The 12,910-nt window shown below is 35.5% G+C and overlaps 1 protein-coding gene across 1 annotated transcript in view; it reads left to right on the top strand.

Annotated features, from left to right (window-relative positions):
• Nucleotides 1–12,910, top strand: part of dcaf17 (ddb1 and cul4 associated factor 17) — a 113,020-nt gene that overhangs the window by 84,919 nt on the left and 15,191 nt on the right. The window contains exons 9-12 of the mRNA XM_028806305.2: nucleotides 1,553–1,658; nucleotides 3,391–3,533; nucleotides 5,233–5,342; nucleotides 8,589–8,670. Of these exons, the coding sequence (XP_028662138.1) occupies nucleotides 1,553–1,658; nucleotides 3,391–3,533; nucleotides 5,233–5,342; nucleotides 8,589–8,670 (441 nt within the window). The remainder of the gene's footprint in view (nucleotides 1–1,552; nucleotides 1,659–3,390; nucleotides 3,534–5,232; nucleotides 5,343–8,588; nucleotides 8,671–12,910) is intronic.

Below are 12,910 nucleotides of genomic sequence, written 5' to 3'. Positions count from 1 at the left end.
TCTTAGAAATGAGTACCGTCATCACATGTAAATACGCGCTTTATAAAGTGGCGCAGGTTGTGCAATATTATAACTGTAGTGCAAGTTTACAGTGGGGTAATTGTACTTATAAGTCCAAATATTTCTACAAGGAGCACTTGATGGACTGATTTAGTGTGTTTAGAGTTCTTGGGATGAAACTGTTTCTAAACCGTGAAGTCCGTACAGGGACTAAAGCGTTTGCTGTGGCTCAGGCAGCATCTGCTTCATGCTGTGTACCGATAATTCTCTTTCCAATCAGCTGCTGCTGTGATTTCCCACTCAGATACAGTGATATAAATACTCCGAGTGGTGCAGTAAGAGTAATGTGGAAAAAGATGATCTGCTGTGGCAACCCTTAACGGGATCAGCTGAAAGAACATGCAGTGAGAGTTACAACGCTAAAGCAGTTATGGTATTTGGAATACTATGGCTATTCCCTGGACCATTATATTGCTACAGGTTAATTACAATCAGATGTATTACACTAATAAACAATATGCAGTTAATTTCAGTGTATTTATAAAGCCGCGCCAGGAATGTGGATTTAAGAATGAAAGGGTGATCACACAGGAACAGTAGCACTGCTTTGACACTGGGTGCCGCCAGTCTGCAAAACCGGGCGGATAAATTGCGTACGCCAAGGAATGAGTTACCGTGGAAATGTGCGTGGCTTTACGCCAAGTTTAGGTTTTATACATCGCGATTTAAGCGTGGAAAGGTTCGTACGCAACATTTCTGTGCGTACGCACCGTTTATACATGAGGCCCCTGGAGATTAAGAGATTTGCTCAAATTCTCAAGAGTTCATATATTTCTTGTCTGACTCTGTGCCAGGCTTTCCATTCCCAAAACTAAAGGTTAACAAACTTTTATTTCAACAAGTATTATAATATGACATTATTGTTTGTCTGTTAAAGAGCTGGCAGTGATTCCTTGTTTTTTTAAATACAGGGCTGTATTTTTTTAATAATTCATTGTGTAAAAATTAGGAATGAAGAATGTTGTGCATTTTCTTTCAAGAGTTTATTACTAAAATCCTTGTAAATTTATTCTGAATAGTTTTGAACAGTTTAATATTTTATAATGATACACTTTGAGCGACAGTTAGTTAGTCCCTTGCAGTGCTATTTCTTAATTCTACCCATCTATATTATGGTCAGAGTTGGTGTTTTAAGCTATTAAGCAGCGCATTAAAGTTACAGATTGCTTGTTTTGAATTAGATTTTTCTTTACCTCAATCTATCACCTATTCAAACCAGAAATCTACTCTTGTAATAGAAAGCAAAAGGTTAATTAACAAATCAGGTACCATTGTACTTTGCATAGGATCTGGGTTTTTATATACACTGAGTTAAACATAAGGTTTGGAAGTTAATATTAAATGATTTTTAAAATACAGTAATGTAAATTCAAAAATGCAATATTTTTCAGAGAACTAGAAAAACATATATCAGGTTAAAGAGGATGCTTCAGATTGTTTTTTTTTTTTTTGTTCAGCCAGTGATTAATTTGTCTTTTTTCATGTTTTCTAGTTTATGCTACAAAAATCTGTACTTGGTCAGGAGTTTGAAAAGAACGGATGTCCTGGCTTAGTAGGGTTACCACCGTTTGGCATTCCTTTTAACATTCAAATAACAGGTATTTTTTTACTTTGTATTAAGAAAACTTCAAAAAAGATTTTTTTTTTTAAAACGGCACAAAAAGAATTAACATATAATACAAACAGGAACATGTAGATTTAAATAAAAATTATGATCAGATCTCATATCCTAAAAATAAATAGACAACTACAACTGTACGCTCACAATTTACATTGGCTGGAGGGCTATGTTTTTGATGAAATGTAATATTTAATCCTGGCCTACCGACATTTGAATTTTTCATTGTGGAAAAGCAGAATTTTTTTTTGAGTGTGCTTATTTATACATTATTAAATCATATGGAAATATGTGTGTTTTCTTAAATAAATGGAAAGGTATTTTTCCAAAAGTCAGATATTATTTGTTCATGGCATTCTTTTAGTATTTGTATTTTTATTTTATTCTGGTTCATTGTCATCTTTTCTACTTCAATGCTTTGTATAGCCTGTAATTATCTTTATTTAGTGTTTAATGCAGCTAAAACAACATTGGATACAATAATATTCCATTTCGTTCTTTCTAAATTTCTGTGAAGCACTTTGAGCATGTGAAGGGCACAACAGATATAAAATGTATTATTATTATTATTATTATTATTATTATTATTATTATTATTATTATTAATATGTCTTTTCAATATTTTGTTAAGGAGTTACTTTTTTCCCCTAGTTCACTTAAATATTTCTTAGGCATTGAAAAAGCTTTCTAGTGATTTTCACCATGTTAATTTTAGAGTTGCATGGAATAATAGTAATTCCATGTATAAAGCTGTTCATAACCCATTGTTATATGCTTTAGGCAGATGTAATGGAAATAAGTGTTTTTATTTATTTTTTTAACATCTGTCATATTGACATTATCCAATATTTGATCTAGAAATTTTGCCTAGTAGGTCCAGTTCATATGTTGATGGATCTATTTCATAAAAAAATCTCTTACATTAAGGTTTGGCAGAATAGTTTCTTTTGATTTCATTGTTTAATGTTCAATATTCAGTCATGTGTACTTTTTTTAATCTCCAACCAGTTAGCTAATTGACCTATCCCACCAAGTCATTCAACGATTATTTCTCCTCAAGTGCTTGTTTAGATCTGTTTTCTTCATTTCTGCTAAATTGTTTTCAGCAATTAATAAGAAACACAGTTTTATCTGCTTTATAAACAAATGAATAGGAAATCCCCAAATAAACTCCTAAAAAACAAGTCTGGCACAAATAATCTGTCCCAGCAAAAATTCTGCTAAAGTTTTACTTTGGTTTATTGATTTGCTAAATAGTCAGTGGTTGACTCTAAAATGGTCACCTTCAACTCTGTCTTAATAATAATTAATTACATTCATATAGCAATTTTTCTAACCTGCTCAAAGCACTTTACATTGACACCACTTCAACCACCACCACCAATGTGCAGCATCCACCTGGACTGTTGACACATTAGTATTGTCACTGATTGATTTTGTTTTGTAACTAATATTGATCAGGGATCTAGATTTAAACAATACTCTTTTCTAAGGTACCATGGATGGTAAAAATAAATGTTAAAATGAGCAGAAAAGAAGTTTGTTTGGAAAATAAATAGGATTTTTCCTGTGTATAGTTGAATCAGCAAATTAAAGCATGCTTTAGTTCAACCACCAACCTTACATGTTGAAAATTATACTATGGTGTTAATCATTGTACTGCTTTTTAAAAAAATTAAAAACTGATTCTTCTTATTTTTTCTTCTCAACAGAGCCTCCTCTGTTACTGTTTGAGGTGTCTTGTCTGGAAAATGCTTTACAGATTGGTGGATTCCCCTGGCATTACATTGTTACGCCAAATAAGAAGCAAAACAAAGGCATCTATCATATTTGTTCGCTAAAGGATAATCTGCTGGTACTTAGCTAGTGGTCATTTGCTATCCTCAGATATTGTTTAGCTCCTTGTTCTCCATGTTCCGGCCAAGCTAAAAAAATGAAGTGCTTGGAAAATCCAAGCAAGTATTTTTACGCACTGATCTTTCTAATTTTCTTGTACGAACCACGTTTATCTATCTATCTATCTATCTATAACAACAAAATATTTAACCAGAAAAATTTGGGAGTGGTCTCCCCTAGACTTTCTCGTATACTCAGATATGGGGATGGATATTTGAGGAGAAAACTGCAAGACAATGATTATATTTTTTTATTATGTGCATTAAAGAACCATCAACAAAAAGTCAAATCAAATTAATAATATATTGAACAATTATTATAAAAGTAAAGTTGAATAAATTGGACTCTGCAGTGGCATGAATAAAAAAAGTACCACTTCCGGTTAGTGGAAATAGCTCAAAAGTTGATAGAAATCTACATTTTCTACCTAATATTTGTATGCAAAATTTGGTTGACCTAACTGAAAGCGTACTCAAGTTATTGTGTTTACATACACATAGACGGACAGACATAATTCCAAAATTGGTATTTTCAGACTCATGGAGGTTTAAAACGTCAAGATTAATCAAAATCTCGAAATTGAATTTTTTGACGATTACAATATTTTCCCTACGAGAAAGTAAATCGGACTTGGGGAGGTCTAAAATGTCAAGATTCATCAAAATATCGAGGTCGAATTTTTGGACAATTACAATACTTTCCCTATACTTCATATACGAGAAAGTGAAAAGTGGATTAAAATGTGTGCAGTTCCTATCTATCTAATAAATGCATGCTTATTGTTTTTTATTTCAGAAATCATCAGTAGACAAACAAAATGCCATTTTACAGAGTTCTGTAGATATATTCATTGTGAGTCACAGCTGCAAAACAGAATTGTACCAGGAAAGAAAAGTTCTGTTTCATAGTGTAGTTGAAGAACTACAGTGAAGTGAGATGCCTACTATATAGCAAGATTTGATTAACGTAATACATAAAATTAATCCTTTTGCCTCTTTAGCATAATATAACAAGCACAAACAACTCAGTATACTTTTCTGTTTCTGGCACTCGCTAGTATGTACAATACAATACAATACAGTTTATTTTTGTATAGCCCAAAATTACACAAGAAGTGCCGCAATGGGCTTTAACAGGCCCTGCCTCTTGACAGCCCCCCAGCCTTGACTCTCTAAGAAGACAAGGAAAAACTCCCCAAAAAAAAACCTAGTAGGGAAAAAATGGAAGAAACCCTGGGAAAGGCAGTTCAAAGAGAGACCCCTTTCCAGGTAGGTTGGGCGTGCAGTGGGTGTCAAAAGAAGGGGGTCAATACAATACAATACACAGAACAGAACAAATCCTCAATAAAAAAAATAAAAAATTGTTTTTAAAAAATGTGTTAGTCTGCGCAGTTTTTGAATTCAGTGATTACTTTGTTAAAGAAAAGACGAGAAACTTTCAGTTCAGCTTTGGATGGAGGTGGTTGTGAGTGATATGAGAAAAACCTGTCTAATCCTGAAGGATACTAAATAATGTGAAAATTGGACAAAAAAAAATTGGCAGGTAGAGAATATGAGTACAATTAAGTAATGGATGTAAAATTCTCTGTGTATTTGTAAGTCAGATAAGTTGTTGGTATCGCAACGTAAGTTAATATTTTTTTTTATGCATTTATCCAGGCAAAGAATGGAATTCAGGAAATGAATTGTTGTTCAATGGAGTCCGACTGGATATACTTCCATCCTGATGATTCTGGGAGAATCATACATGTTGGACCAGGGAAGATAAAGTGAGTGTAGTTATACTTTGCTTTGTGTCAAGTGCCTCTGGCTTATCATGACTCTATGCTGTATGTAAATATGGATGGGTGGAAAATTTAAAAAAATAAATAAATCAGACATGAGCTTCAGTAACCTTTGTGCCTAGGAACCAAGTTACTAGAAATATTCTAAAACATTTCAGTAATTATTTACTGCTCTGATGCAGATCTTTGTTATCATAAAATATATAATTTCGATATCATTGACAAGAAGGATTCATATTTAATTACAGAATTACAGTATTTGAGGGTTCTTCTAGAGTGCCTCTTTCTCTTGCACAATTTGACTTCAAAACTAAACACCTTCATCTCATAACAGGCTTAAGTTTCAGCCTTTTTAGCTGTAGACCATCCTCAAAAAACTGTGACACAGAGACATACGCACACACAGACAGACACACACCCATCATCAAGATATCATTGTTTTCGGTATCACCTTGGAACTGGATTAGGTTGGTTAAATAAGAGATGGGTGGATGTGAAATAGCTGGTTACAGACTGGCCGTGGCAATTGCAGGAAACATGTTCAGAATCACATATTTAACATATGGTTAAATTCTTGTTAAAAGTCCTTTTGTTGTAAAATATCTTTATTTTGAAACATCAATGAAGAGTATCGCTGACTGCTTCAGATAAAAAGGTGTATGAACATCGTAGAGCATCCTGAGATATCTCTTTGCTCTTATCATCTACTTACAGATGTCTTTATTTGTAATGACCATTAGTGAATGTCCTGTTTTGCTAGGGTAGCATATACTTGTGTGCAAATTTAAGTTAAAATTGCCAAGGGAGGAGTTGGGACTTGAAAACAATAATTCTGACTCTTAGAAAGGTTATCAATAACGTACAGTTTACAGTGAAACGTGTGTGCAAATGTGATGCCATCAATGTAGTACAGCAAGCAGACAATGAGCAACTTTATTGAAATGAGGTGTAAATATTATATACAGTTAGGTCCATAAATATTTGGACAGAGACAACTTTTTTTCTAATTTTGGTTCTGTACATTACCACAATGAATTTGAAATGAAACAACTCAGATGCAGTTGAAGTGCAGACTTTCAGCATTAATTCAGTGGGGTGAACAAAACAATTGCATAAAAATGTGAGGCAACTAAAGCATTTTTTGAACACAATCTCTTCATTTCAGGGGCTTAAAAGTAATTGGACAATTGAGTCGAAGGCTATTTCATGGGCAGGTGTGGGCAAGTCCGTCGTTATGTCATTATCAATTAAGCAGATAAAAAGCCTGGAGTTGATTTGAGGTGTGGTGCTTGCATGTGAAAGATTTTGCTGTGAACAGACAACATGCGGTCAAAGGAGCTCTCCATGCAGGTGAAAGAAGCCATCCTTAAGCTGCAAAAACAGGAAAAACCCATTCGAGAAATTGCTACAATATTACGAGTGGCAAAATCTACAGTTTGGTACATCCTGAGAAAGAAAGCAAGCACTGGTGAACTCAGCAACGCAAAAAGACCTGGACGTCCACGGAAGACAACAGTGGTGGATGATCACAGAATCATTTCCATGGTGAAGAGAAACCCCTTCACAACGGCCAACCAAGTGAACAACACTCTCCAGGGGGTAGGCATATCGATATCCAAGTCTACCATAAAGAGAAGACTGCATGAAAGTAAATGCAGAGGGTGCACTGCAAGGTACAAGCCACTCATAAGCCTCAAGAATAGAAAGGCTAGATTGGACTTTGCTAAAGAACATCTAAGAAAGCCAGCACAGTTCTGGAAAAACATTCTTTGGACAGATGAAACCAAGATCAACCTCTACCAGAATGATGGCAAGAAAAAAGTATGGAGAAGGCGTGGAACAGCTCATTATCCAAAGCAGACCACATCATCTGTAAAACACGGTGGAGGCAGTGTGATGGCTTGGACGTGCATGGCTGCCAGTGGCACTGGGACACTAGTGTTTATTGATGATGTGACACAGGACAGAAGCAGCCGATGAATTCTGAGGTGTTCAGAGACATACTGCCTGCTCAAATCCAGCTAAATGCAGTCAAATTGATTGGGCGGCGTTTCATGATACAGATGGACAATAACCCTAAACATACAGCCAAAGCAACCCAGGAGTTTATTAAAGCAAAAAAGTGGAAAATTCTTGAATGACCAAGTCAGTCACCTGATCTTAACCCAATTGAGCAGGCATTACACTTGTTGAAGACTAAACTTCAGACAGAAAGGTTCACAAACAAACAGCAACTGAAAGCTGCTGCAGTAAAGTCCTGGCAGAGCATTCAAAAGGAGGAAACCCAGCATCTGGTGATGTCCATGAGTTCAAGACTTCAGGCTGTCATTGCCAGCAAAGGGTTTTCAACCAAGTATTAGAAATGAACATTTTATTTCCAGTTCTTTAATTTGTCCAATTACTTTTGAGCCCCTGAAATGAAGGGATTGTGTTTAAAAAATGCTTTAGTTGCCTCACATTTTTATGCAATCGTTTTATTCACCCCACTGAATTAAAACTGAAAGTCTGCACTTCAACTGCATCTGAATGGTTTCATTTAAAATTCATTGTGGTAATGTACAGAACCAAAATTAGAAAAAAAAGTTGTCTCTGTCCAAATATTTATGGACATAACTCTATGTGTAATACTTCATATAGACTGCAGTTTTTTTCATAAGGCATCCCTTGTCTGGATTATAGGTTTTTATATAAAAAAAATACATGCTAAGCAAAACTTCTTGATTGTTACCCTAAACAACCTAAATGCTAGATTTTGCTCTATTTACCTTTTTATTCAGTGTTTTATGTCTGTTTCCTCATTTGGGAAGCTCAGCCACTGTATGACAGTTTTAACCCATACTGATGGTTAATGAAAAGTTTCCTAATGTCTTTTAAGTCCATTACTTATATCCTAGTGACCCAGAATTTCAACAAAAAGCTCTACTAAAACTGAGTTATTTTTAAACATGAGCAACTTCAGATTTCATTGTGTTTGATTTGAAGCTTGTATTTTCTCATATTTTTCTACAACGTACATTATCTGTGCTGTTTATATTATTTGGCTTTCTTATAAATCTTTATCATGATTGCAAGTAATTCTTCAGCCAAGAGTTAAGTTGACTTTACAAAATTAATGTGTGATCAATATAAAATGTGAAGTGTTTGTTGATAAAGCATCTCACTAACTGTATGTTGCTCTGATAAAAGCTTTTTTTTTAAATTCCTGAAATATTTATGAGGGCTGTTTTACAGCATGCTGAAACTGACAGAAATCCATGAATGCCAGTACCAAGTTGTGGAAGACTACATCATTGTTGCTGCTCGAGAAAACAGGGTAAGCTCAGTTTACACTTAACGCTTTTATGATCAAGTAATGTGTCTAAGCCTATGTCCACACTACTAGGTTTTCATTTAAAAACGGCATTTTAAAATGAAATCTGTCTTTGTCCATACTGGCATTTTCACATTGTTTGCAAAAATATCTCCGTCCACATTAAAACAGACAAATCACATATGATGTGGACGTTTGCTTAAATCTGGACATACATGCGTCAGCCGAAAAAAATGTTTTGCCTTTTGTGCATGTGTGCTGTTTTCAAACTATACAAAGTACAAAGCACAACTAGATGCATGCAGGTAAACACCACACCAAACAGCATAAAAAGCAACTCTTTTCTGCTTGCTATGTTGGGTGACCAATCAGGGAAATTAGGTATTGTAATTATCAGGACCCAGCTGGGAAATTGGCCACGTAGTGAGCACAAATTAGATTGTGATTAGAGTCTGTGTTTTCAAGAACATACATTTTCATCCATCCACACTGAAGATGCATTTTCAGAAGTATACTGCACTGGAGAGCAAAGTTTCCATTTTCGGAAGTTGAAAACATTGGGGCAGCAAGGACAAAGGACTAAGATGGAAACTAATGTCTGCATTTTTAAACAAATAGCATAGTAGTGTGGATGAGGACATAGAGTAAAAATACTCAGTTATATAAGCCAGTGGCAGGGATTTTGGATCCTGATAGCTAGAAATGGTATTTAGTTGAAAAGTGTATGTGACTTATACTTTTATAAATAGCAGTGAAATTCTGAAATCCAGAATCATAGTGGTAAGAAGGTTTTATTTATTTATTTATTTTGCCATTAATGGGATGCCGCATGACAAAATGTTTATATAGCAGACAGTACAATGTACTGTCAAAATCATATTTACAAACAATGAGAATGTAATCTACTTGAAAGGGTATATTATCAAAATAAGGAAAAATGCACTGTGGGGAATTAATTGAACCTAGAGAATTTTGTACGTAACAAAATATAATACTCCTTTCAAAGAGGTAAAAATGGCCGTTAAACAAAAAAAGAGAAAAATTTTAGTTCCATGTTAAAAACAATGCAGCCTCACAAAAATATTTAAGTAAGAAGAGATAGAGTGACAAAGCTAAAATGATGTTCACCAAGAAGGGTGTTTTAGTGACACCTTGGGAGTACAAGAAGAATGATATCAGAATAAAATGGCTATCTCACAGACTAAGACATTCACCAACATGCTCCACAATGAATAATAATCTGACATTTGTATTTAGGATCTGCACAAATGACTTTTGGTTGTCTGCTATTCAGTCAAAGCGTCAGAGACCAGGTTTTAATTCCTGGCCATGCTACCTTCTGAGTCTTCTTGATTTGTCCATGTTGGTTTTGTTTTGAGTAGCACTGGCCTACAACTTACTGGCACGTCAGTGTAGATTTCAGCACTGGAGCAGCAGACACTTGATGAGTGAACACATGCAGCTGTGAGTTCACAGTGGGAGAGGGGGGATTGGCCTTGTTTTCAAAATGATCTTTTCTAAGGAGCTTAGGTTACAGACATTTTGCAGTTCAGAATGAAGTGCCATTACCTTCAAGTGAATATACTGATTTTGTTTTAATTAAGCGTATTTCAATGTGAAAAGAGGTGGTATCTTCTTTTTTTTAATGGCTGTTGTATTTCTTGATGCAGTATTCAGCCTTTTTAAAGGTAATAGTTAAGATATTTGTATCAATTTCATCATTGAGATGTAATGTGCCATTTCTGCTCTTTTAAAAATTTTCTCTGTGACCCTTGCACTTATTATCATAAGAGTAAAATATGATTTTGATGCTGACCTAGCCATTGGAAAAAATGGTCTTGCTGAACCACTGGAGTTTTATTATTTAGAGTTAGCATTTTTCCTGATTTCTTTTATTTAAGAGTAATTGAGACGTTTTTATGTTACTTTTCTCAATTTTTTCATATGAATTTGCATGGAGAGGTAGTAGCATTTTGAATGATCCTTTGCCATCTTCATAATCTAAAAAGCACATAACTGACTGTGAATGTCTTTGCACTTAATCGGAAATTGCTTAATCGGGAATTTTCAGGAGCTTCGTTATTCATGACAGCCCAGATGTCTGATTCAGAGGCAGTCAGTTTTAATCAGCAATCAGTGCTGAGAAACTAAAATCAAGGGAAAAATATAGAAAATATAGAGGGAGAAGTATTATATGAATTTTGACAAAAAAGGTGGTCTGCTTTAATCAGTAATCAATGTGAGCTGTAAAGGAAAATGCTGCTTCAGTATAGTGCATTCAACTCTATAACTAGAATAAAAATACAAGTAATCTTTCTAAAGTTTCTAAATTGGTGTTATGGAAGATGTGCTAAGATGTACTTTTTTCCTGTGTAACAGATGCATTGCAGGTTGCATTTCAGAGAAAAGAGCTTGTATTTTTAATTTAGAAGCAGCGATTTGAATTAAATATTGACAGTGCTGGCCATCTGTGATCAGTTCCATTAAGCATGGGTCACTTTTCGTGGTGTATGTCAGGCTTGGCGACTACAGTTGCTGTTCTTGTTGCCAGACCATGTCAATATAAACAACTCTAAAAACTGCTGTTGTGATGTGGGCTATACGGACGGAGATGGTTCAAGGAACTTTACTCATCCGAGAGGTCATTATAATGGCGGGACAGGGGGAGGCAACCTGCCTTGATTATTTGCTCCATACCGACACACTAGGCGACACATCCCCAGGTCAGGCTGGGAACTGTAGTCCCGTGGGGCAGCCCTGTTGTGTTCTGAGGGTGCCATCAGGGTGCACTGCAGGAATTAGTGATCCCTACTTTGTGGGGCTTTCATCTTGCCCCACAGGCTTCCTATGTATGGAGAATGTGCCTACACTGGAAGTACTTCCGGATACAGGATAAGAGCAGCAGCACTGCCTCATTTTAGGGAGTCAAGAGTCAGGAGACAGTGAAAGACACTCACCTGGAGGAGTAGAAGGAGAGGAAAAGAACTGTACATGCTCTGTGGTTGTACTTGTTTGCCTTTGCCCACTTGTTAAGGTACTGAGTAAATAATAATCAGGTTTTATTTGAATCCAGAACTGTGTTGGGTGTGATTGTGTCTTGGGTTTTGGGCTTAGTGGTGCCCCCTAATAATGGTTACATTAACTATCTCACATTTACCAACCGAGTGCCCACCTTACAGTGCAGTTGTAATTGCATCTTTTTTGTGACAGCCAATAGCGTGCTGCCTGACAAAGCCAGCGAAGTATGAAGGGTTAACAGGTATGGCAAGTTCAGCCGCAGTCTATGCCATTATTTTCTTATTTACATTCTGTCATGGTATATAAAACATGAGACATCAGACAGATTAACTTCTCTTCTGTTTGTGAAGTCCAAAACACCAGTGTTCCTAATTGTTCAACGCTGCATTCTATGTATTGTACTTCTGGATTACCATTCATTGCTTGTCAGCTCTCATGCACACAGAGCCCACCCCTATGGCTTAAGACAAAATCAAACATATTAACAAATACTAAGTCTTAGATAACACTACACATTTTTTAATGGTGTTTTAGAAGAACTGGCTGCATTGTAACCCTGAGTTGCTTCTTGCACTTTATTTTGCATGTGGCAAACCGAGCAAGTTAAGAAAGGAAGTATCATAGTGCAGTGTCAGAGTTAATTTTTGTCCCAAGGCCACAACCAAAATATTTTAGTGGATTATGACTTTTCTTTGAATTTTTATAAACTGATTTTGTGTTCATTAGAATAAAAGGTTTCCCGCAGGTCAAGTAAAAGAATGGAAATATTTATGCTACAATCACCCAGAACCACTTAGTTAAAAATAAGGTGACTTTAAATTTACTGTGCATAAAAAAAATAAATGCAGGCTAGATACAAACTTTATTTCTTTTGGTGATTTATTCTCTTCAAAATAGATGGCTTTATGACATTGAAAAGCTTATGGATACTGGGAGAACCTTTAAGCCAGATATACATTACACAACTTCTCCTCGGACTTGACGACTGCAGCTGCTGATCTTGTCACTTGAGGATGTCAGATAACACTTCTAAAAATTGTAGGGATTGATAAATTTAAATGACTCCGGGACAACTTTCCAGCACAGTTTCATTTTTCCAAAACATTGCAAGCCAGCCCCAGCCAAGAACAGGTTCCCTGCCTGTGCAAATCCTTTCCAGGTATTTTTTCTTTTTTTGTTGTGGTACATAAAGCACAAAACATCTGACATATTTATATCTTGTGTT

Source organism: Erpetoichthys calabaricus, chromosome 8, assembly GCF_900747795.2.
Source record: "Erpetoichthys calabaricus chromosome 8, fErpCal1.3, whole genome shotgun sequence".
NCBI lineage: Eukaryota > Metazoa > Chordata > Cladistia > Polypteriformes > Polypteridae > Erpetoichthys > Erpetoichthys calabaricus.
Note: the sequence above shows the minus strand (reverse complement) of the source record. Positions and strands in the feature narration are given on the sequence as shown.